General features: G+C 49.8%; 1 protein-coding gene across 1 annotated transcript in view; it reads right to left on the bottom strand.

The window, feature by feature from the left end:
* Positions 1 to 24,468, bottom strand: part of NEMP1 (nuclear envelope integral membrane protein 1) — a 323,363-nt gene that overhangs the window by 102,185 nt on the left and 196,710 nt on the right. Inside the window, exon 6 of the mRNA XM_078689000.1 lies at positions 17,726 to 17,840. Coding sequence (XP_078545126.1) covers positions 17,726 to 17,840 — 115 coding nt within the window. The remainder of the gene's footprint in view (positions 1 to 17,725; positions 17,841 to 24,468) is intronic.

The raw sequence follows: 24,468 nt of genomic DNA, 5'->3' as shown, positions 1-24,468 counted from the left end.
ACAGGTCATTCTTCCTTGTGCAAACTTTGAGACAAACTGAAAGCTAACAACCACACCTCCGACCTCTTCCACAAACTGGGAAAAAAAGGGTATTTAAAGACCATTGCATTCTTTTCCTACGTGAATCTCTATAGCCAACAAGCCTATTTGCACAGTTTTCTTTCATAATAACTGTTTTTTTCCTTAAAAGAAAGGAAAGTTAGAATATCGAGGTTTGCCTGCCAACACTTGTCAACTTTGAACATTTTTGTTAAAGATGTCCTATTAAAACTCAAAGCTCAGGCAGGTATATTTAAAACATTTAAAAAAAGATTGCCTTGGAACATGGATTTTGGGGAGTGCAGACAGGCGGGGCGGGGGTGTGTGTTCGTGGGATTTGGCGGTGAACAATACCTGGATCCCACCCATAGGAGATATGGTGTTGCATAAGGAAGGCACTGTCACCTGGAGCGAATCTGTGGCGTCCTGCCACTTGTATGTTCTAAGGAGGATCGGAGCAGGGTTTAGCCAAATACCTATGAAGGGGTCAGTCAGGGCTTCATTGAACATCAGCAATAAATGTAAATGTAAATGTAAATGTAAATGTGTTGTATTTGTAAAGCGCACGGCTGCCCACGTGACGGGGCGTCCCGGCGCTGCACTCATACCGCTGATGAACCCTTCCTGGCTTTTCCATGTGAAATGTCCACTCCTGGGCACCCCCAAGGTGAAGACAGGCATCCAAGCGCTGCTGGGGCCGTTGTGGAGATTAAGCAAGCTATTGCCCAGAGTCACAGAGTGGGACCCATGATTAGACTAGGCACCGAGGCGAGAATTATCAGGTCCGGGGAGATTGAGTCCAAGACATTCCGATATTGTCTGTTCGGGTTGAAAGACCACTGTGAGGACGTTGGTTTTCACCTCAGAGGGTTGCTGCAAGTCCAGAACTTCAGTCGGTCAACTGAAGTCTGTGGCGAACACAGTTGACTTTTCTGTGGAAGGGTCCGGGGGAGAATCTAGCTTATCTAGAGAAGTACCCAATCCCATGGCATCTTGTAGAACCAAATAACAATTTATCTTATTCATATTGTGGAGGAAATTCAAAACCATCACCAAAAGGTGGCTGCCTCTGGTCAGAGGCCACAAAACGCTGGAGCCTGGAGAATGGCTCATATGCAAAAGCAATGTTCTATCAGTCAAAAGGTACTGGGGCTGGGCAACTCAAAACTATTTCAGAGTGCTATTTCGGCAGAGGTTGAGATAAATTTGTTTCGGATTTGGATAGAATGATGGGATCGGCGTCCTACAGCAGCGTAAAGACCGGCAACAATGAGGAAGGAAACAGTATTTGGAGTTTACTCCAGGGTTTGAAGCTCTACCTAAAAACAGGTTCAGAAGACAGACGGCACAGAGGCTTGACTCACTGGCGGGAACCAGACTGGAGGCCTCTGCAATTAGTGGAGCTCAAAGACACACCAGAAAGAGCCAGAACGGTGATGGATTAATCCCAGATCTTTTGACTGGGTGTGAGTGTTTGATTGATTCAGATGCTCCGTCCATCACCACCCCCTTTTGTACCGCTTTTGGCCGCCATAAGTGTGGCAGGGTATGCTCAGACGTGAGTCCCTTGCTCACTTTGCCACTGGATTCAAGCAAGCCAGGCTGAAGACGGCTGGAATGCCAGAAACCGGTCCTCGGAAGCTTGTTTCCGGTCCAGGGAAGACATGGCTTGGCAGTTCGGGCTGGACTGTTCCCATGAGGCACAGGGTCAGACTGATTTGCATATAGCCATGTCTGAACTGGGGTGGCAGAGTGGGCTAAAGAACGGTGATGGATTAAACCCAGATCTTTTGACTGGGTGTGAGTGTTTGATTGATTCAGATGCTCCGTCCATCACCAGCCCCTTTTGTACCGAAGATGTGAATCATGGCTTACTTAAGTGCCTAAATCTGTTGTGTTGATGGTCCCAGGAATTCAGGCTGCACCAAGATCAGCTGCAAAATGTTTTTCTCAGTAGGGGATCGAGGGTGACACCGAGGGGAACATTGGCATCATCACGACTTCGCAGAAAGTGAGTGCAAGCCTGGATGAAGCCAGTTTCGATTTAAGTTTTGTCTTCGATTTCAACCCGCCCATAGATTTGAACCATAACAACAATCTATCTCAGGAGCTGCCCCAACAGTGGTAGCTGGTTAACATCATCGACTTAGAGTGGGAGCTGGTCTTTCGAGTCTTCCTGCAATGCTTGGCGACGTACAGCATGGCTTTGCACTCCTGGATCACCTTCAGGTAAATCTGGACACTCTCCTGGCATTACTCGAGTCATGGCCCTAATACAAGACACCTCGTGGGGATCAGTCACATACATTTGTCTCTGCAAAGTCCCTACATGCATTAAAAAATGTAGTTTTAAGAGGGAATATGTTCCTTTGCTTACAGAGAGACATTGTGTGAGGAAAAAAACTCGTCAGCCGATGAGACAAATTTAGGAGGTAGCTCCTGTTACACTCACAAAGACACAGAAAGACATCAGCACACTAATTTCAGGGGCTGAGAAGAATCGATGCCAAGTTGCAGAATGCAAACTACTGGCATGCAGAGGATATACAAAAAAAATCCTCTAGATCTAGTCAGGTACCTGGGGACATTCTAAAAGGGCTTTCTTCAGGTATATGAGGTGTAAAAGATGTATATGAGGTGTAAAAGAAGCATATACTATAAATAGGAAGTCAGGGACATATTAAAAGGATATATATATATATATTCACTGAAAAGAACGAAAGGTTGCAAGGAGGTTATAGTTTCGCTCAGATTTCACTTGTACAAAACCACAGAAATTCAGCAGTTCTAGTTACCAGAGCCAACTATAACCTGTGCACTCCACAGTGCACGGATTCGGACCTTACATATTACATCACACATGACATCATCCAGCATGAGTGTTTCTTAAACATTTGAAACTTAAAGATGTATACTAAGCTACAGCATAAGTTAAATTACTTTTCTTTCTGTACTAGTAATTAGTCATACTATTTCTAGCGTCGGTGGGTGCAAGTGGCTGAATGGGTGTGCTAGTGGTTATGTGAGTAGCTGTATGGGTAAGTGAGTTGCTTTGTAAGTCGCTGTATTGCAGAGTGAGTCGGTATGTGAGTAGCCTGGTGGGTGAGCGAGTGGGTGGGTGTAGGAGTGGCTGTATGGGTGAGTGAGTAGCCGCGAGTGTGTATATAGGTATGTGAGTGGGTCTGAGTGGCAACATTGGAGAGGGAAGGTCTGTGTGAATGGCTGTAACAGTGAGTGAGTGGTTGTATGGATGTGTGAATTGGTATGAAACTGATTTTCAACCATGAGAGTGCCAATGACAGAGCTGTCCAACAAGGTGTGCATTCTGGAACCCCATGCCGAAGACTGTGATGGGAGCAACCGTCAGAATAATATACACATTGTGGGCATCCTCGAGGTGACTGAGGGAGGAGACATGATGTCGTACCTAGATGCACTGGCTTCACATTAGAATATGCCCACAGGGTACCGGCCCGACTGCTGGCACAGGGACACTCTGCCTGGCCAGTGGTGGTTAAATTACTTCAGTACAGGGACAGACATGTAATATTGCAAAAAGCTCAGTCGCGAGACCCATTCACACTGGGAAATGGCAAAATATCACAGTTTCAGATTTCACTGCCGCCGTGCAGTCCAAGAGGGCCTCCTTAGCCGTGAAGAGCACTCCAAATGGAGGGACTGCAAAACTCCCCAAAGTTTCCAGCCAAACTGAAAATCATGATTGATGGCTCTACTCACTTCTCTGCAGACCTGCACGTGGGAATGGTTGGAGGCATCTTGATCGCCATCCAACTCCGACTCGGAGACAGGTGTCCCTTCAGGCTACCGTTTGGTGCTATTGAGGGCTCGGTGGTGGATAGTGGTGATCACCTGGCTGTAGCCCATAGACTACAGAGGATTTGATCTAGAGGGGAGAAGCCCGGCAAAGTTTATTTTACTAGGGAAGGGGGCTTTAGAATACGCAATTATCCTGTTGACATCTTCATCCTACCTGCACTTGATTTCTTTTTCCGGCTCCATGTTGCTAGAGGTGCAGATTGATCCCACCGCTGCACCCTGGCTGTGTGCTGCTACCGAGAAACACAAACTACTGAAGGCGCTGGGCCTGCGCATAGGGCCCTGCAGGGGCTGGCCCTTCTCCCTTCGGGGCCGCGCTGGACTCCTGGTGCTTCCCATTGCCTGGAGGTTATATGAGGATGACCTACTCCGGGATCCGGTGAGTGGCGCTGCCTCTGCGGTGGTTTCTGGAGGGGTAGGGGGTCTGTGAGCTGCACCGCCTGACCCGGTCACCGCCTTGGGCACCATTGTCTTCACCCCCGTGGTCGCATCCCACGGCGTCCGCGGGCACCTGGTGACGGGAGCGGCGGACCCCCCGCGTCACCCTGCCGGTGTGGCCCCAACTTGGCACGCGCCCCCCACCTTCCCTCTTGCTCCGCTGAGTGGACAACCTCCGCCGCTGCACAGCCCTGTACTCTGCTCCCCTTGCAGCCTGTTGTGCCCGGACCTCACCGCCTTCGATTCCGGACCCCCTGCATGCTGTATAGTGGGAGCTGGACCCTGGGCCTACACCGGTGCCGCCTGCTATACTGCTTGGCGGGTGCTATTGAAGATCAGCGCTGCGGCTTCGCGGGCCGACTCTTGCACTGGAACTGTGTCCTGCCCCCGCCCTTTGTGGCCTACACACGCGGTTCTCCGCTTAAAGCGCCTCTCTGCCCCTGCTCATATTCTCTGGAGCGTCATAAGATCCCGGGGTGGCGCTGGCCCAGAGACTCACCAGCTCTTCCTCTCTACACTTGGACTCACTCATTTTCTTTGGCTGCTCTGCCTGCAACCTGGCGAACACTGTCACGCCTTTTTGAGCACACCGCACGGTGGCCCGGGGTGGCTGCCCGCACGCAGTGAGCTGCTGCCATCTGCACCTCTAGGCGGTGCCATCTCCCCCCGCTCCGCATCGGACTGCCGTGGGGGCGGCATCCGTGGTGCTAGGTGGCCCCCTGTTACGGAAAAAACATATTTCTGCCTCCTGCCCTACCTCGCCACCCTTGGCCCTGCGGACCCTACGCTTGAAGACTGCCTGCCCTGTATTGGGTGGAGCGCTCGCTGGCCTCTCTCAGCCGCCCTCTGACTCAGCGGGATGCTGCACTAGTGGGGTACTGATTCTTCTGCCGCTTTGCTGCCTTCGCTGATCACTGCACCTCATAACATCCAAGTGATCACTCCTTACACAGGCCTGCTGCAGCTGCTCCCACTTGGGGGTGCTTTACCAGACTCTCTCGCAGCTAAACATCTACTGCAAGAGGTTGGCGCGTCCTCTGCACCTTTCGCAGCCGATTCACGACCGCCTCGCTTCTAGGCGGCGCCTGCCATCCAAGGTCAACTGCCATGGGGAAGACTGACCCAAAGCAGCCCAAAATCGCCTTCAACCTACGTAGGTCCTCTTGCCTACCACCATGGACGCGCCTCCCGCCTGCGATTACGACCTCAAAGCAATCATGCTTGATGTAAAGTCAACGGTCCATGGAATCGCAACCCAGCTGTACCAACTCTCCGCCCGCCTGGACTCAGTAAAGGCCTGTGTCGACTCCCACGACAACCGTCTTCTTCACGTGGAGTCCAGTGTTTCGGACGTTGAGGATGCCGCTACTCAGGATCGTCAAACTGCTCCAGATGGACAAAATCCTAGCTATCATCCGGGAGAAGAATGAGGACTTGGAAGCACGCTCCCGGAGTAGTCTCTGCATTACGGGTCTTCCAGAATCCACCAATATCTCCCGCAATATCTCCCGCATGGAAGACGTCGTGGAGCAGCTGGTCAGGGAACTCTTTGGTGACGTCGTTTCCCCAGTGTTCATTGTTGAGCATGCACATTGCTCCCTTGGCCCACACCCTGGTCCCGGTCTGCCTCCATGCCCCATCATTGCAAAACTCTAGGGATCGGGATGCCATTCTACGTGCGGCACGAGACAAGGGTAAAATCAACCATCAAGGCAACTCACTTTCTTTCTATCCGGACTACACCTTTACTGTCTAAGCTGCCCGGCGTGAATTTTTTCCTGCTAAGCGGATTCTTAAAAAACATGTCTCGTATTCTCTGGCCTACCCAGCGAAATTGAGAGTCCGTCAGGGCTCAAAAATGCTTCTCTCCTGATCCGAGAGAAGCCCTGGCATACGCCAAGAAACTCGAAAAATCAGCACGTTCATCACCATTCAAATCTCAGCTAGAGGCAGCTGATCGTCTTAGTGACAATGATTGTAGTGCTGTAATACGTTTGCTATCTCTTCCTGAATGATGTCTGTTGCCACTTTAGCTTGGCCACCCTGCTTCACTGCAGGGGAGGAACGCTTAGCCTTGCCATGCCCCCACGGGATGCTTCCCTATTTTACTATTGTTTTCTTCCCTCCCGGTTGCGGGTTCCTGGGGTGGGGTGGGGTGGGTTGGAATCTCAGCCTGATTGGGGGGGTTAGAGTGGGTGGGGGATTGGGGTCCTTCTGTTGTTCCTTTTTGGATGTAGAGGTGTTATTCTTCGGTGAATCTTCATTGCCTCCTTGTGGTCAGATTGCATCACTGCACTGTGTTCCTTGCTCTCCTCAGCAATAAGTCTACCGATGACATTCTCCTTTGTACAAATTGTTTTGCTAGTCCCTCCTCCCTCTGGTTTGTTTTGCTCACCTGTCTTTGCATATTGGGAACCTCCTCCGTCATTTGGACTGTCCAGATAATTTGTTTCCTACTCACCACACCACTGACTGGGGGTGCTTCCCTTGTTTTCCGGCTGGCGGAAGTCATCATGTTGCTGCACACCATCTGGGTCTGCCTACGGGGTCTCCCACTCGCGCGGCGTAGCACTATACTTGACTGACACGATCTGTTGGACCTGGAATGTTCGTGGTCTAAATGACCATTGAAAAGCTAGGCTCGTTCACTCACACTTGCAGTGACACAGAGTGAACATAGGTCTATTACAAGAGACGCACCTCAGGTCCGGGTCTCTCTCCAGACTTCAGGCGCTTCTGGGGAGAATCACACTCCTCGTTTTACTTCTCATACGCAAGGGGGGTCTCCATTTTGCTAAGCAGGGGCCTCCCCTGGCAAACTGTTCAGGCACTCACTGATCCCGATGGTAGGTACGTAATGCTGCAGGGCTCCCTGCTGTCGCAAACCGTGACGATTGCTGCAATGTATGGTCCACACTCTGATGATCCTGACTTCTTTAATCACATGGCACCTTATCTCTTCTTTTGGTCCGGCGGCTATTATCGGGGGGGGGGGATTTTAATGTTACTCTTTCGGCAGCGCTTGACCGTTCTGGTCCTCACTCTTCTCATCCACGTGCTAACGCATCTCTTAAGTCCGTATTCACTGACAACTCGCTCTATGATGCCTGGCGCCATATGTGGCCTGATGCCCGCGAGGGCACCTGTGTCACCAGAGCCAGGGGCTGCTGGTCGTGCATTGACCTTTGGCTCACTTCCCCAGACGTCCTTACCTGGCTTAGCGATGCACCTCACATGGCGCGTACAGTTCAAATACCTCACTCCCCACAGTGAGCATTCACCTGGCGACTCCCTCCGAAAGCGCTCCGCAACACAGTCTTCTGTGCCGAGATCCAAATAGGGTTCAGTAGAATCTGCCTCTGTTCTCTAGGAAGGCTTCAAAACAGTCAGAGGGCGAGTGCATTTCCAAACAGGCCGGCGTCCTTCATACCATCCGCACCACTCTTGCAAAGTTAGAGACTGAATTTAAAACTCTGGATGCTGCCCAGGCTGCACCCCAAGCTCGAGACCCTCGCACTTTGAAGACCGAAACACACAGAATTCTCTGAAGAAGCTGACAGAGAGCATGCCTTTCTGGGTAGAGAGGGCCGAGCTTGTCGCTTCAGAGAGGGCCTGGAAAGTCTTTGGCAAACCTCCTGTGCCCTTCCCGTGCTGTGTCATATTACGGCTCTCAGCGACGGGGGCTCCGCCAGAACCACCTCCCCGGAGGAAATTAAGACCCACTTCATGGACTTTTACTTGCAGCTTTATACCGCTGGCCGCCCCCCTTCTCACGAGGCCTTCGACCAATATTTCGAGACCATCTCTTTGGTTTGGCTGGAGGATTCTCATTGAAACTTCTTAGATGAGCCATTCACCAGGGAGGAGCTACTCGCTGACGTTAGTAGCTTGCCTGGTGATAAGGTCCCCGGCCTGGACGGTCTTCCAGCCTCTTTTTACAAAACATATGCCTCGCTCTTAGAACCACATTTGGCGGCTATGTACAACAAATCTTTTGACAATGGCCTCTTCCCACAGTCCCTCCGTGAGGCAATGATAACGCTGCTACTTAAGCCCGATAAGCCAGCTGACCGCCACGACTCCTATCGCCCCCTCTCTCTTATAAACACCGACAATAAAATTTTTGCTAAATTTATTTCCTCTTGTCTTCTACTACTCATGCCCCTCATTGCCTTTCCGGATCAATCGGGCTTTATTCCTGGCAGAGCCACCTCGCAATAACTCTGAACCATATTTTCAGTTCTACACCAGATCAACCTCAGCCTCCCCGCTGCTCTCTTGGAAGCCACAAAGGCGTTCGACACACTGAAATGGCCCTTCTTATGATTTCTCCTACGGCGCATGGGTTTCAGCAATATATTTATACGTAATATATCGCTCCTCTACACTAGCCCTTCGGCTTGTCTTCGAATTAATGGGCAGATCTCCGATCCCATCTGCATTGAACGCGGTACTCGGCAAGGGTGTCCTCTATCACCTATGCTTTTCTCCATTGCGATCGAACCTCTCGCGGCCAGACTTCGGCAGCACCACACTCAGAGGGGTATAGGTTTCTCAACCGTTCCCTCCTTGTCTTCATGTATGCGGACGACATAACCTTGTATGTACGTCACCCCCAAGCAAATCTTAGCCCTCTGGTACGCGAGATCATACGATTCGGCGGACTGTCTGACATACAGGTGAATTGGAGCAAGTCCGTGCATTTTCCTCTCACTGAAGCCACCATGCCATTCACATCGGACTTTCCCTTTGTATGGGCCTCCGGTCCCACCCGGTACCTGGGCATCTGGCTGAGTAGGGACTTAGACGAACTCTGGAAATCCAACTTCGGGCGTGCGGTGGATTGGCTGGAATCCAAGGTTCCGAATTGAGTCTGCTTCCGTTATCTCTTGCCGGACGGATTGCCATTGCTAAGATGGTGGTTCTACTGAAATTCCTTTATCTGTTTTGGAACATCCCTATCCTCACTGCTCATTTTTTCCACAAACTGCGTTCCTTAATCATTTCACTCGTCTGGGCCAGTAAACAACCAAGAATCGCGTATAATATCCTCACTCTCCCTATGTCGGTCGGGGGTATGGGCGCTCCTAACTTCAAGCTTTACGCCTTATGCGCTCAAGCCAGCTTTCTGCATTTCTGGATCCATTCCTCTCCCTATCAACCACACGTAGCTGTGGAGACTGATATTGCATCCCCTGGCCGTTGGCCACAGCATTATTTGCTCCGGTCCACCGTGGGTTGACCCCAGGACTCCCAGACGTCACCTGCAGCCTCTGCACGGAGACCACCGATAACCGCCAGTGGCCTGTTAAGGTGAAATCCAACCTCAAAAGACACCCTGCATCCAGCCGCCCTGCGCCCTCGAGGAGAGAAACCGAGGTGCATCCAAGTCTTAGAGCCCTCCAACTTACCTGCCCAGCTGTTGTTTCCTCCTGGAAGACTTCCTGGACCAAGCTTGGAGCTAATAAACAAAACTGCCAATTCTCATTGAAAACAGGGACCCGACATCAAAACCGCACCCTGCACCCAGCCGCCCATGTGCGGCTGTGGGTGCACCTGATGTGCTAACTCAGATCCCCTTTTCCCTGAGCTAAACCTTCAGGAGCTCTACTTCCACAACCTTGTGGCCTGCTTGTGAGCAGCCACCAACCCGGAGGGCCCCTATCCCCCCATTGGATATCATTGGGCCTCACCACTCAGGCCGCTCTAGTGCCGCTGAGGGTGCTTAGAGTGCATCCTCGGCTCTGGGGATCGCTGGTTCTTACCCCAGAATACAAACTTCAAAACCTAAGTACTAACCAATAACACTGTTTTCTCCCATAAGACTGTTTTTCTATGAAAATAATCTTTTAAGTTGGTCTGTATGAAACCTTACGAAACTGCAAATGTACAAAAACTGAATTACTTCCTTTTTCTCTACGAAATGTCCCAGTGCGATATCTAGACATATCATACTGAGTAGAAAAAGTAACTTAAAAAGTAATCTGAAAAGTAATGTATAAAGTAATCTAAAAAGTAAGTGTAAAGTAATTTTTAACTGTTGACTTACCGGTAAACAAACCAATTGCATCCAACTGCATTTCAATTGCAATATACCTGCAATGTATTCTCACTAACCAGCACCTGGCCTGGCTTGGTTCTAGAAATAAAATAACTAAATAATATTTTTATACAAACATATATCGGTCAGAGTTCAGCCTTTGAGTGTGTGACAACATTTCTTGCCTGAGTGTGTACAATAAATGCTTAACGCTACCCTCTGATAAAGCCTTATTGCTCACCCACACTACCACAAATAGAGAGTAAGGCATTATAGCACAAGTTACTACTTGTGTAACGATATTTCTGTAAGAGACATTAGTTAGTGATAGATTCCTTACTTTAGAATATCCCCAGGCGTCAGACTGAATTTGGAAAGTTTTGCTTAGCAGTACCCGTGCACGTCAATAGGTGGCGTCCTGCAGCTCCACACCAGTTGCTGGCGTCGTATGCGCCGAGATGACGTCACGGAGACTACTTAGGAGCCACCCATGCACGCTGACGTCAGTTCTGTACACGACTTTCCGCACCAAAACCCAGAGCCATGCAAGAAACTGACCATTGGTGCATAAAACTAGGGCCCTAAAAGGGGATCACCTTAACCCCAGTAATCAGTTCGCAGAACGGGGTGGATGGGTGAGGCGTTAAGTAATCTATCACTAACTAATGTCTCTTACAGATATATCGTTACACAAGTAGTAACTTGTGCATCTGAAAGACATGCTAGTGATGGATTCCTTACCTTAAAATAGATACCCCAGCAATACCAACCCCAGTGGTGGGTCTGCGAACAAGATTACACCAGAAAACGGCTAAAGAAGCAGTCTCTCCGGACCGGACTGTCAAGGCAGTAGTGCTTGGTAAACGTGTGCAGCGAGGCCCACGTAGCTGCCTGACAAACGTCCTGCAAGGGAATGCTGCGTCCCAATTCAGTTTTGACTGCAGTTGCCCTGGTCGAATGGGCATGCAGCCCCTCAGGAGGCTCCTTCTTGGCCAAGGAGTAACATGCTTTGATGCACAGAACGACCCACCGGGAGATGATCCATTTGTGCACAGCCCGACCTTTTTGGCACCCACGAAGCCATCAAAAAGCTGATCATCCACCCAGGATTGCTGTGTACGATGCAGATAGAATGTGAGCGCACGTTTTGTGTCCAGACAGTGGAGCCTTTCCTCTTCCTGTGAAGGATGCGGAGGGGGAAAGAAGGTCGGCAAAGTGATGGTCTGCCCAATGTGGAAGGGCGTGGCAATCTTTGGCCGAAACAAAGGACGGGTCCTTAAAACCACCTTGTCTGGGTGAACAGAAAGGAAAGGAGAAATGGAAGGGAAGGCCTAGAGCTCACTCACTCTTATGGCAGAGGTGATAGTTACCAGGAAAGCAGTTTTAAAGGTGAGAAGACATAAATGACAGTTATGAAGGGGCTCAAAAGGAGCACACATCAGAAAAGTCAAGACAAGATTCAAATCCCACTGAGGTATTATGAAGGCCACAGGCGGGAACGTATGCATAATGCCTTTAAGGAAACGGTGAACAACCAGGGACTTAAAAAGAGAAGGCTGATCTGGAAGCCGTAGAAAGGCAGAGATGGCCGAAAGATAACCTTTGATAGTGCCCAGAGCAGAATCCTGCTGGGCCAAAGAGAGAAGGAACAGAAGAACCTCAGACAGAGGGTCAGAAAGGGGATCCACAGCCTTTGCTGTGCACGATGCCACAAATCTGTTCCATCTGCAGGCGTATACAGTTTTGGTGGAGGGACGCCTGGCTGCCAGAATGACTTCACAGACTTCGGAAGGAAGATCGAAAGGTGTCAACTGTCGCCGCTCAATCTCCATGCGTGGAGGTGGAGGCTGGACAGGTTCGGGTGGAGGACCGTCCCCTGCTGCTGCGACAGAAGATCCTCCCGAAGAGGCAGAAGGATTGGGGGATCGACGCTCATACTGAGTAGCTCGGGATACCATACTCTTCGAGTCCAGTCCGGAGCCACAAAAATGACTTGCGCCCGGTTGCGCCTGATCTTCTTCAGCACTCTGGGCAGAAGTGGTATAGGCAGAAAGGTGAACAATAGACCGCAGCTCCACTCGTGACAAAAAGTGTCTGAGCGAGTGCCGCCCTGGAAATTCCAGCGTGCAGAATTGACGACATTGCGTGTTCTCTTCGGTGGCGAATAGATCTAACCAAGGCTCTCCCCACTGCAGAAAGACCTTGCGCCACGTCAGAGTTCAGACGCGATTAGTGATCCACCATGCACCAGCGGCTGAGTCCGTCCGCCCTGGCGCTCAGAGAACCTGCCACGAGTTGAACCACTAAAGTGATGCCGTGATGTTCCAGCCACGTCCAGAGGCGCAGAGCCTCCTGACATAGGGTCCACGACCACGCCCTTATTGTTTTAAAACCACACGGCAGGGGTGTTGTCCGTGAACACCTGCACTACACTTTCGGGGACAGAGGGAAGGAATGCCTTCAGTGCAAGCCGGATCGCCCGCAGCTCCAGAAGGTTGATATGGAGCCGGGACTCTGCTGGAGACCAGAGGCCTCTGACCTCCGCCTCTCCTATGTGGCCTCCCCATCCAAGGAGGGACGCATCCATCACCACTGTGTTCTCCGGTTTGGGAAGGGAGAGGGATCTGCCACTGACCCAATCGCGATTCGTGAGCCACCACTGCAACTGCCGTGCAGCATCCTCCGAGATCTGGACGTGATCGGACAGGTTGCCCTCATGCTTTGCCCACTGGAACTTCAGGCCCCACTACAGAGCTCGCATATGCCATCTGGCATGCGTCACCAGCAGGATGCAGGAGGCCATCAGGCCCAGAAGCTGGAGGGTTATCTTGACTGAAACCCAGGATAGAGGCTGAAAGAGCGGAATCATAATCTGAATATCCCGGACTCGCTGCTCGGGAGGATAAACCCGAAATAGCGTTGAATCCAGAACCGCTGAGATGAAAGGGAGTTCTGAGAGGGACTTAGGTGTGACTTCGGCATATTGATTGAGAACCCCAGCAAATGCAGGAGGTCGGAGGTGGCTGACGACTGCCTGGGGTGAGCCCGCCTTCAACAGCAAGTCGTCGAGGTAGGGGAAGACTGACATCCCTGACCTGCGCAGATGAGTTGCGACCACCGCCATCCCCTTCGTGAACACCAGAGGGGCACTGGTAAGGCCGAAGGGGAGCACGGCAAACTGAAAATGCTCCCAGACCACCGTGAACCGCAGGTAGCGCCGATAGGCCGGTAGGACAGGAATGTGAAAATAAGCGTCCTGCAAGTCCAACGCTACCATCCAGTCTCTCCAGTGTCCAGGGAAGCCAGGACCTGGGCCAGAATCAGCATCTTGAACTTCTCCTTCCAAAGGAAGCGATTGACGTCCCGGAGGTCCAAGATGGGGCGCAGGCCCCCCTTGTACTTCTTGGTGACGAGAAAGAAGTGGGAATAACAACCACTCCCTCCTTCCTGACAGAAAACGCACTCTATGGCCCCTTGGCCAGGAGGGACGTGACTTCCTGACAGAGAAGAACCAAATGATCCCCCGACATGCGGTGGTACCGAGGTGACATGGCTGGAGGGGAGGACAGAAAGGGGAGCGAGTAACCGTGGCAGATTATCTGCAGCACCCACTTATCCGATGTAATTTCGCGCCAGTGGTGGAGGTGGACCCTGCCACCCACCGGCGTGGGGTGCTCCCTGAAGCTCGGATTAGGAAGGCTTAGAGGCAGACGCAGAGGGGGTAGAGGTGGACTGCCCCATGCGCTGGTTACCAGACCCACCCCTGTGGAATCCACGGCTGGTTTTGCACAGGCTTGGTGGAGGAGCGCGCTTGGGAGCCTTGCCCTGGCCACGAAAGGAACGAAATCCAGGTGGCAGGGTTCTATGTGGAAAGACCCAAAGCCTTTGCCCGAGAGTCTTTAAAGCGCTCCAGGGCATTGTCGGCCATATCGCTAAAAAGGCAGCAGCCATCAAAGAGCATGTCCATGAGCGAGCCCTGGACATTGGGTAAGAACCCAGTATAACGCAACCAGGCGTGGCGCCGCAACGCCACAGTCGTGGAAATCGCCCTGCCCAACGAATCAGCAGTGTCCAAACCACACCTGATGGCAAACTTCGCCGCATCCTTGCCTACCGCAATCGCTTGGGAAAGGACAGCATGGACCTCCTCAGAACAATGAGGCAAGACCTCAGCTACCGAATCCCACACTGGGTGGGAGTAACGGCCCAATAAGCAGGCGTGTTAAACGACCACAACCCCAAGCTGGCTGAGGAGAACAAACTTTTGCCAAATTGGTCTAGCCTTTTGGAGTCCTTATCCTGCGGGGCCATGGGAAAGGCACTCTGCAATGTCGAGGCCTGAATGACCAGGCTCTTAGGCATGGGGTGAGTGGTCAAGAAGGCAGGATCACCAGGAGTCGGCCGGTTACGCCTAGCAGCGTTTTTATCCACCAGTGCCCCCGAGGTCTGTAGCAACCAAGTGCCCAGGAGGACTTCGGTGAGAGCCTCATTGAAAGGGAGTAGCGGCTCCGACGATAGACGCAGTCTGGAGCACCTCCGTAAAGAGGTTGGTCTTAAGGGCCACCATAGGGAGGTCGAGATGGAGAGCCTCCGCAGCCAGATGCAGCACCACGGTGTAGGAAGCGCCCTCCTGCCCTGCGCTGCCCTTGCCTCTGGCCCAGGCGCCGGGGCCAGAGGCAAGGGCGGCGCCGGGGCCAGAGGCAAGGGCGGCGCCGGGGCCAGAGGCAAGGGCGGCCCCGGGGCCAGAGGCAAGGGCGGTGCCGGGGCCAGAGCCAGCGGCGCTGCACCTTGTGGCGCTGGGGCTGGAGGCGCAGAATCCTGTGGTGCCGGGGCTGGCACCAGTGGCGGTACCTCAGGGCCAACAGGATCTGGACACAGGAACGCGGGGCCCAAAGGCACGCCGGCGGGAGCCCGGGGCCTAAAAAGGCAGTCCATGGCAGCAAAAAACTCTTGCATCTGTTCGGGAGTCGCCGACGGCCCCGGGTATACCTTCCCAAAGCCTCGATACCTTTTGTATCCATAGCCCCGGGCTGGGACTGCAGGCCCAAGGATCATGCAGCAGCCCTACTGTCCTTGAAGCACTGCAGTGCAGAATCCGCCTTGGTTCCAATCAATCTTGACCCATCGAAGGGTAGATCTAGCAAAGTAGCCTGTACATCCAGCGAGAAACCTGAGGACCTAAGCAAGGCATGCCTTCTATTTGCAATTGATGAGCCCATTACCATGGCAAACAAATCTGCTGTGTCCAGACCCGACTGGATGACCTTATGGCTGCTGCTGGAGAATCTGAAAGCGCATCCAGAAAATGAACACGGTCATCTTCAGGAAGTTTAGGAGCTACTTGCTTGACAGAGTCCATCAGAGCATGAATGTGCCTTCCTAGCATTTGTTTACTTCAGAGCCATGCTTTCAGAGGAAAAGACCTTTTTGCACACTGATCCAACTTCTTCGAGTCTATTCCCCGGGGTGGGGAAGGATCCAGTCGACTGCTTGGAACAAGAAGCCTGAACCACCAAGCTTTCTGGAGATGGATGGGCAGAATGGAAAGCTGGATCACGAGGGGACGGCCTATACCTCTCCTTGCCACTGATCTAGAAACTGCAGGGGCAGACATAGACTTCTGCCACACCTTCATAATTTGGTTCCGTCAACACCTCATTGAAAGGCAGCAGAGGTTCAAAGGAAGAGGAAGGAGAATTTAAGACCTCAGTCAGAATATTTGACTTCACCTCAGCTTAGGGCAACTGAAGGTCCAAAAATTCATCAGCTTTCCTGATGACTTAGTGATAAGGAGTAACATCCTGTGAAGGTAAAGCCTTCAGATAAGATCGCTCCCACTCCGGGAAAGTATCCAGGCCACTGGCCTCACGTAGACCTTCAAATTCACCACGGAGTTGAGGATCTCCCCCTTTCTCCAGTTCTTGCTGGTACTCCTCCAGAAGTTTTTGCACTTCCCTTCTGGAATGCTGCTTTGGAATCGGCATTTGAGGCACCAGCCATGACGCCGACGGAGGACCCTTCGAAGTGGGCAATGGCGCCAATCGAATCCGGGATGACGTCGGCCCAAACACCAGCGGCGCCCGTGAATGAGGTGTTGGAGTAAAAAAAAAACTGTTCCGGAAACTGCCAAGATGGAGCCGTCAACATGAAAGGCACGAAAGGTGCCTGGGTGTACTGCTGGGGGATGCCCAAATTAAAGGCAAGCAGCCCCACAGGGCCAGAGTGCGCATCAGTAGGGTAGGATGCCCTAGCAAACATGCCAAAGATCGCATTAAGGAAATGCGAAGGATTCGATCCCAGCTCTGGGAAAGGAGGATAAGGATCTGAAAATCCCCTGGTCTGGATCCATCTGAGGCTGTAAAGGGGGCCAGAGACATCAGCGCCGGCACAGATGAAGCCACAGGAACAGGAGAAGACTCCCTGGGAGCCGGAGAATGCCTGGGTGTCGGAGAGGGAGCCGGAGTCGCTTGCGGAGAAGGAGAAGGCGACCGTGAGATGAAATCTTTGAAGATGCCGCTGTACGGTAGGGGCTGACCTCAAAGCCCTGCCCTTGGAAGATAGACGTTGTGACCCATGTCTTCTTTTCTTCTTCGACTTCGAAGTATGCAAAGTCGATGACTTTGATCTCTTATGACCCCTCTTCTCCTTTTTCACCAGTGCCATGAAGAACTTCGCCTCACCTTCTTTCAGCACCTTCAGGTTCATCTTCCAACAGCACGAACACCCTTCAATGTCGTGGTTCGAAGAAAGACCCCATAAACAGTCATCATGGGGGTCTGTGATGGACATATGGCCCCCACACTCCTTGCAGGGCTTAAAAGCAGACTTCTTCGAAGTAACCATTCTCACTGCAACACGAAAAAGAGGAAGAAACAAAAGTAATCACAAGTAAAATGGAGAGTCCCAGAAAAAACCTTACACGTTGACGCCGTGGAAAAAAGAAGCGGACGTCAGCACGCCGCCGCCGACATCTTCCCGGTGACACCATACGGTGTCAAAAGCGGAGCCCTGCTGTCCTTGTCGACAAGTGAGTTAGAAAAAGAATTTCTGTGAAATGCAGGCGCAGGGGTAATTCAAAAGGTGAGGAATCCACAGGCAGATTTATCCATCAGAAAACCACCATACCTGCGAGTATAAATTGGGTTATGACACGCTGACATATGATGTGATGTCTCTGAAACACTGTTAATTTAGTCATATTTGAAAAAGCGACGCTAATGAATATTTGGATAGAGCAGAACTGCTGAGAAACAGAGGATCACTGCAATGTGCCCAAATTAAAGGGAGAAGTTCCTTCAACTAGATTCTAAAATAATCTATCTTCAGAAAGTCATTACTCAAAGGGCAGAATGAAAATGTACGAACTCTTACCTAGAAGGTACTGCCAATATTCCTTACAAATGTCTTGCAGGTTTCTCAAAAACAGTTGAATGACATACAGTGAGATAGACCAACCACTCAGCAGCAGTGCATAAAAAGCATTTTTCTATAAGAGTCAAGATGGGAAGTAGTATTAGTAAAACAAACATATGTCTCCAAGCATAGCTTCTTTGATAGTACAGAAACCACATTTACTTTAATTGAGAAAAAACTTTAAAAAATAAATTTAAAAAAAATATAATAAAGTGAATTTCAGAAAATTGATAAAATTTAGATTTGTCCACTTAATGAGCAAATACATTTAGTTTTTTGCTTTTAACCCGAATCTTCGTGGCAGAGCTTTATTAACCGGATATTAAAAAAAATATACAATCCACAAAGAAAACTGCTTACCTGTAATCTAGTCCTTCAACATATCTTTCATATATTCAGTCTATAACAAAGCTCCTGGTATTCTGTACTCTTGGCAAATGAGGTGGACGAAGTACATACAATCTAATGCGTTATCCTGGTTCCTGTTTTTACACGGAGATGATCCAATCGTATGACAAAAATACTAGCTTAAAATAGATGCTTCCATTATGTTGACTTCTTACCTTAATTTTTGTAAAGACTATTTCCAGGTGCTAAATGAACGAGTTACTTACCTTAGGTAACGATGTAACTGGTAGAGACACAATCTAGCTGCAGATTCCTTAACGTGCCAAAAAGAGCAAAAAGCTTGGAAAGAAAAATGACAAGAAATCAGAGAATGATGAGAAAACATCACCACGTTGACAAAATGAATGGCCTGTCCACGAAGGACAGTGTGCGACCACAGGATGTAACTGTAAAGGATAATAATACTAGAATAACATGACTCGAGGCAAGTGACCACCAATGTGCAACAACAGAGAATGTGCACCACACTCCCCACAACGACCTATGATCTGTAGCATAGTCAAATAGAATCTCAACTCAATCGACTACAGCATAAACAGAGACCCCAAAGTAAGGGGGAGAAAGACACGAGGGCGGAGGGAGGGAAAAAGAACATGAGAATCTGTACGCCGGAAGAACCCGGGTGGAGGAGCACTGAATGGCACATAACCTAACCACCACAGAACTAGAAAGGGTGGAGAACCAATGTGTGAAAACAGAATGACACATCCTGTCCCGGAGATAGGTGAATTAGAGCACCCCTCAGGAAGACCAAAGCTATCTGCAAGGAGGCCAACCTGGAAAGGTCCTCGCAGAACGGGGAGGATGGGCGGGCGATAAGGCATCTGCGGCTAGACTGTGTCTCTACCAGATATATTGTTACCGAAGGTAAGTAACTCGTTCAACTGATAGAGACATCTAGTCGCAGATTCCTTAACTTACAATAGATACCAAAGCTATAGCTATACCCCATCGGAGGAGGGTCTGCGACCGACAACCACCAAGTTCTCAAGGGAAGTAGTCCGTAAAGAACATTGACTGAAACAAGGTGGGGCAGCAATGCCAGTGTGCCTGACACCTGACCCATAAAGCTCAGCAATGCCAGTGTAGCAGACACCAGACAATGAAGCTCAGGGTGGAGAATGGGCAAGGAAAGCAAGGCACCATAATGCACCAGAGGGCGGTACAAGTCCACTGTTGGCCGGACAGGGAGGAAACTAAATCACAGAACCAGAAAGGGCAGTGCACAATAGCAGAATGCCATAAACGTCTACAAAAAGAAGGGAAAAGTGAGTATAGGATTCCAGGATCCGCAAGAGACAAAAGTCCCAGCGAACTGACTTAAACAGTATGACAAAGTCAGAACACACAACGTGAGTGGCACAACAGCTGGTGCCAAAAAATGAGATGTCAGGGGCAGAGGTCACCAGGCTGAGACATACAAACTACAACTACCAGGAGATACATAGATGTGGATTACAAGAATACACGGAGCATACATTGTGTACCGTGAGAACCACACCACACAATGCACAAGCTAAATGAAACGTAACAACAACAGCATGTGCCAACACTCCAAATCAGGAAGTGTTGGCAGCCATCTTGGGACTCAGTAGAACCGAGTGACAAGAAAACAGAAGAAAAAACATTAAAGAAAACAAGAAAAGGGGGCTGGGTAGAAACCCCGGACCCACTAGGGCTGCTCGGGGTCCCACAAGGACCCCAGGGCCAAAAAGGAAAATGCTACTTACCAGTATGCATCTGTTCTTGGCATGTAGAGCTGCAGAGTTACACACTGTGCATAGATGGCCACCTAGTGTTGGGCCCGGATGTTTGCAGTTAGTTTTGTTGTAGAAAAGTCTTTGGAAGTCACGGGATAGGTGACTCCTCCTTTGGATGATACTGCGCATTGGCATAGGCTCCATCCCCAGATTGTTTTTTGCCATTAGGGAAGTGATGGAGCTGTACAAGAAGTAGTGATGTCCATGTGGTTTGTATCTAATTAAGAGAGTACTGGAACAGAGAAAGGTAGCCGGGGAGGCGGGTGGGCGTGTGTAACTCTGCAGCTCTACATGCCAAGAACAGATGCATACTGTTAAGTAGCATTTTCCGTTCGAGGCATATGAACTGCAGATTACACTCTGTGCATAGATTGTATAGCAGTACCCACCTTAGCGGCGACCACCTGTATCTGTTGCAGTGGTTTGAAACAGTTTTTAGTACAGCCTGGCCCACAGTGGCTTGTTGTTTAGTTTGCACATCTACACAATAGTGTTTGGTGAATGTGTGCGGTGTAGACCATGTAGCTGCTTTGCATATATCATCTAGGGGAATGTTACGTAAGAATGCCATTGAAGCCCCCATTTCTCTTGTAGAATGGGCTTTTGGAGGAATTGTTAACGTACGTTTGGCTTTATGGTAACATATTTGTATGCATTTAACAATCCACCTAGCTATCCCCGATTTGGACATGGGGTTGCATTTATGTGGCGGTGAAAAAGACACAAAAAGCGGTTCAGTTTTACGAAAATGTTGTGTTCTTTCAATGTAGTACAGTAACGCTCTTTTGACATCTAAGGGGTGTAGAGCTCTTTCTGCGACGGTTTGTGGCTGCGCGAAAAAAACGGGCAGCTCAACAGATTGATTTAGATGGAATGGTGAAATGACTTTTGGAAGGAATTTAGGATTAGTAGGGAGAACCACTTTATTATGATGCATTTGCAGAAAAGGTTCTTGAATGGCAAATGCTTGCAGTTAACGAACTCTTCTGAGAGAAGTAATGGCTACTAGGAAAGCTACTTTCCAAGTTAGGAATTGCAATTCACATTTATGTGAGGGTTCTAAGGGAGGTCCCATTAACCGTGTGAGAACAATGTTTAAGTTCCACACTGGTGAAGGTGGTGTTCTGGGAGGGATTATTCTTTTAAGTCCTTACATGAAAACCTTTATAGCTGGTACTCTGAAAGGAGATATATGTTGCCTATTCTGTAAGTATGCTGCAATGGCAGCAAGGTGTAGTTTGATAGACGTGTAGGCTAAATGACACTTTTGAAGGTGTAAGAGGTATCCTATGATGTGTTGAATAGACACATCTAGGGGATTTATGTGGTTGTTTTGACAGTATATCACACACTGTTTCCACTTAGCAGCATAACATGCTCTAGTAGTGGGACGTCTAGCTTCTTTGATAACGTTCATACATTCTTGAGGAAGGTTGAGGTAACCAAACTTTGACTTCAGGAGCCAGATCGCTAGGTTGAGCTGAGCTGGGTCCAGGTAGGTTGAGCTGAGCTGGGTCCGGGTGTCTGATCTCTCCATGGTTCTGTGTTAATAGGCGTGGAGATAGGCTTAGTTTTTTGTGTGGTACCACAGATAGTTGCAGCAGTGTGGTGTACCACAGTTGTCTGGCCCACGTTGGAGCAACTAGAATGAGTGTGAGGGAATGTTGCTGTAGTTTGCGTACCACTAACGGAAGTAGTGGGAGAGGAGGAGAAGCGTACACAAATTGTCCTGACCAGTTCATCCATATCGCATTGCCTTTGGACAATGGGTGTGGGTATCTGGCGGCGAATTTTGGGCATTCTGCGTTTTCGTGGGTGGCGAAGAGGTCTGAGGTTGTCCCCACGTTTGAAAGAACGGTTGAAGAACTTGCGGATGAAGTTCCCACTAGTGGATCTGCTGTGTTTGTCGACTTAGCAGATCTGCCATGGTGTTTTGTATACCTGGAACATGTTGGGCTAAGAGGAAGATCATTAGTGGTATAGCCCATCTCCATATCTGCTGTGCTAACTGGGAGAGCTGCAGAGAGAGTGTGTCCCTCCTTGTTTATTTATGTAGTAAATGGCTGTCATATTGTCTGTGCGGACTAAGACAGCTTTGCCTGATATTTGTTTTTGGAATGCTTTTAGGGCTAGAAAAACTGCTAGCAACTCCAAGGGGTTTATGTGGAGTAACTTTTGTTGGGGTGTCCACCTGCCTTGCATGGTGCGATGCAGATGGGGAGCTCCCCAGCCGGAGAGCGACGCGTCCGCTGTCATGAATATTTGAGGAACTGGCTCTAGAAACGGTCGGCCCTTTGAAAGGTTTTTGGTGCTCCACCATTGCAGAGAGCGATGAGTCCCACTGTCTACCAACACTAGGTCTGTTAATTGACCTTGAGCCTGGTTCCATTGGTGCGCTAGGAACTCTTAAAGTGGACGCATTTGCAGTCTTGCGTGAGGTACTATAAATATGCAAGATGCCATCATCCCGATGAGCTGCATGAACACGAACTGGAAGCGAGTGTTGCAGTTTGAATCTTGTTAGGAGTGTTTGTACACTTGCTATCCTGGCTGGAGAGGGATAGGCTAGTGTTAATTGGGTGTTTATTGTAGCGCCGAGGTATTGTTGTATGTGTGAGGGTTGCAGATGTGACTTGGTGTGATTTACTGTGAATTCCAAGTTGTGGAGCAGTTGAATTGTGGCGGGAGTGTGTTGTACACACTGTTTGTATGAACTGACTTTTATGAGCCAGTCTAGGTATGGGAAGACGGGAATATGTTGCCTTCTTAAGTGTGCTGCTACCACAGCGTGGCATTTGGTAAACACCCTTGGTGCTCTTGTGACTCCGAATGGGAGCACTTTGAACTGGTAGTGCTGCCCGTCTAGCACAAATCAGTCATTTTATGTGCGCTGTGTGGATGGGAATGTGGAAGTAGGCGTGCTTGAGATCTAGAGTGACAAGGAAGTCGTTGTGTAACAGGATCGGAAGGACTTGTTGAAGTGTGACCATATGAAAATGATCCGACTGTATGTAAATGTTTAGAGGTCTGAGGTCTAGGATAGGACTTCGAGATCCGTCCTTCTTTGGGATTAAGAAATATAGGGAGTATACTCCTTTGTTTTGCTGATGCAGTGGAACTATTTCTATTGCATTTTTCTGCAGGAGAGATACCACTTCCTGTCTGAGCAGTGTCAAATGTTCCTGTGATATTGGACGCTGTCTGGGTGGTATGTTTGGGGGGGTGGATGTTAGTTCTAGAGAGTAACCTGACTGAATTATTTGAAGCACCCACCTGTCTGATGTGATATTTTCCCAGGCGGGTTGATATTATTGTAGTCTTCCCCCGACAGGAGTGGAATGATGCAGGGGAATGGGAGGGGAGTCATTGGGCAGGGGTGGAGGTAGAGCGGGAGTTGTTGTTTTTCCCTCTACCCTTGTTGTTGTTACCTCTGTAACCACCCCTTTGGTAGCCCCTACTATACGTGGATTGTGTGGGGGCTTTGTACGAGGTAGAAGGTGTATCTGGAGAGTATCCCCTGTTGGCGCCTCTATAAGATGAGCGTCGAAATGAACGTTTGGGAGCCTGCGACTGCAGGGCTCCCATAGATTTGGCTGTAGCTGTATCCTTTTGCATTTTTTCAAGGGATACATCTACATTGGGTCCGAATAAGTGTTGCTCATCGAAGGGTTGGTTGAGTATAGCACTTTGGACCTCAGGTTTGAACCCCGATATGCGTAGCCAGGCATGTCTACGCAACAGAGCACTAGTGTTAACTGCTCTGGAGGCAGTGTCTGCTGCATCAAGTGCACAACGAATGGAGGTGTTTGTAATAATGTTTGCTGCTTGGGAGGCAGTTCTCTTTCCTGAAGCGTCAAGGAGTTTAGACTCTTTATCTGGTGGGGGAGCCTCACCTGACGTTTGTGAGTTTTCTCGTTTGCGTGCATTGGAAACCACGAGCGAGTCTAGTGGAACTGGGCCTTTAATATATGCTGGATCTGAAGGGGCAGCTTTATATTTCTTCTCTATTCGTGGGTTAATGACCCGAGTTCTAACTGGGTCTTTGAAGACTTCAGGAGCATGCTTGATCACTCCTTTGAGCATGGGTAAAATGGATGAGGACCTTTGTTCATTATCAAATGTATCCATTAGGAAGTCTTCATCTACCGGGTCTGTATGCATGTCCACCCCATGATACTACGCAGCTCTGTGTACTAACTGATTAAAGCCCATAGTGTCTTCTGGTGGGGAAGGCCTAGAGGGTTATATATCGTCCTGAGGGACATTTGGGACATCTTGGGTGTTGTAATCATTCCACGGGTCAGGTGAGTCTGGAGGAATATATGGATCATCTGCATTACCCCCGATGTCATCAGAGCTATCATCCCTGTTGTCATCATGTGGTACGATAAAAGATGTAGGGGAATGTTGTGGTAGGGAAACAGGTGGTGATGGCATAGGTGGAGAAGGGGAAGGAACTCTGAGCAGGGATGTAGCCATGTCCTTCTTTGGATGAGGAGCCGGTGCAGGTTTATCCAGTGGCCGATTTTTTTA

The sequence above is a fragment of the Lissotriton helveticus genome, chromosome 1_1 (genome assembly GCF_964261635.1).
Source record: "Lissotriton helveticus chromosome 1_1, aLisHel1.1, whole genome shotgun sequence".
Classification (NCBI taxonomy): Eukaryota; Metazoa; Chordata; class Amphibia; order Caudata; family Salamandridae; genus Lissotriton; species Lissotriton helveticus.
This window is presented reverse-complemented; position numbering and strand designations above follow the sequence as displayed.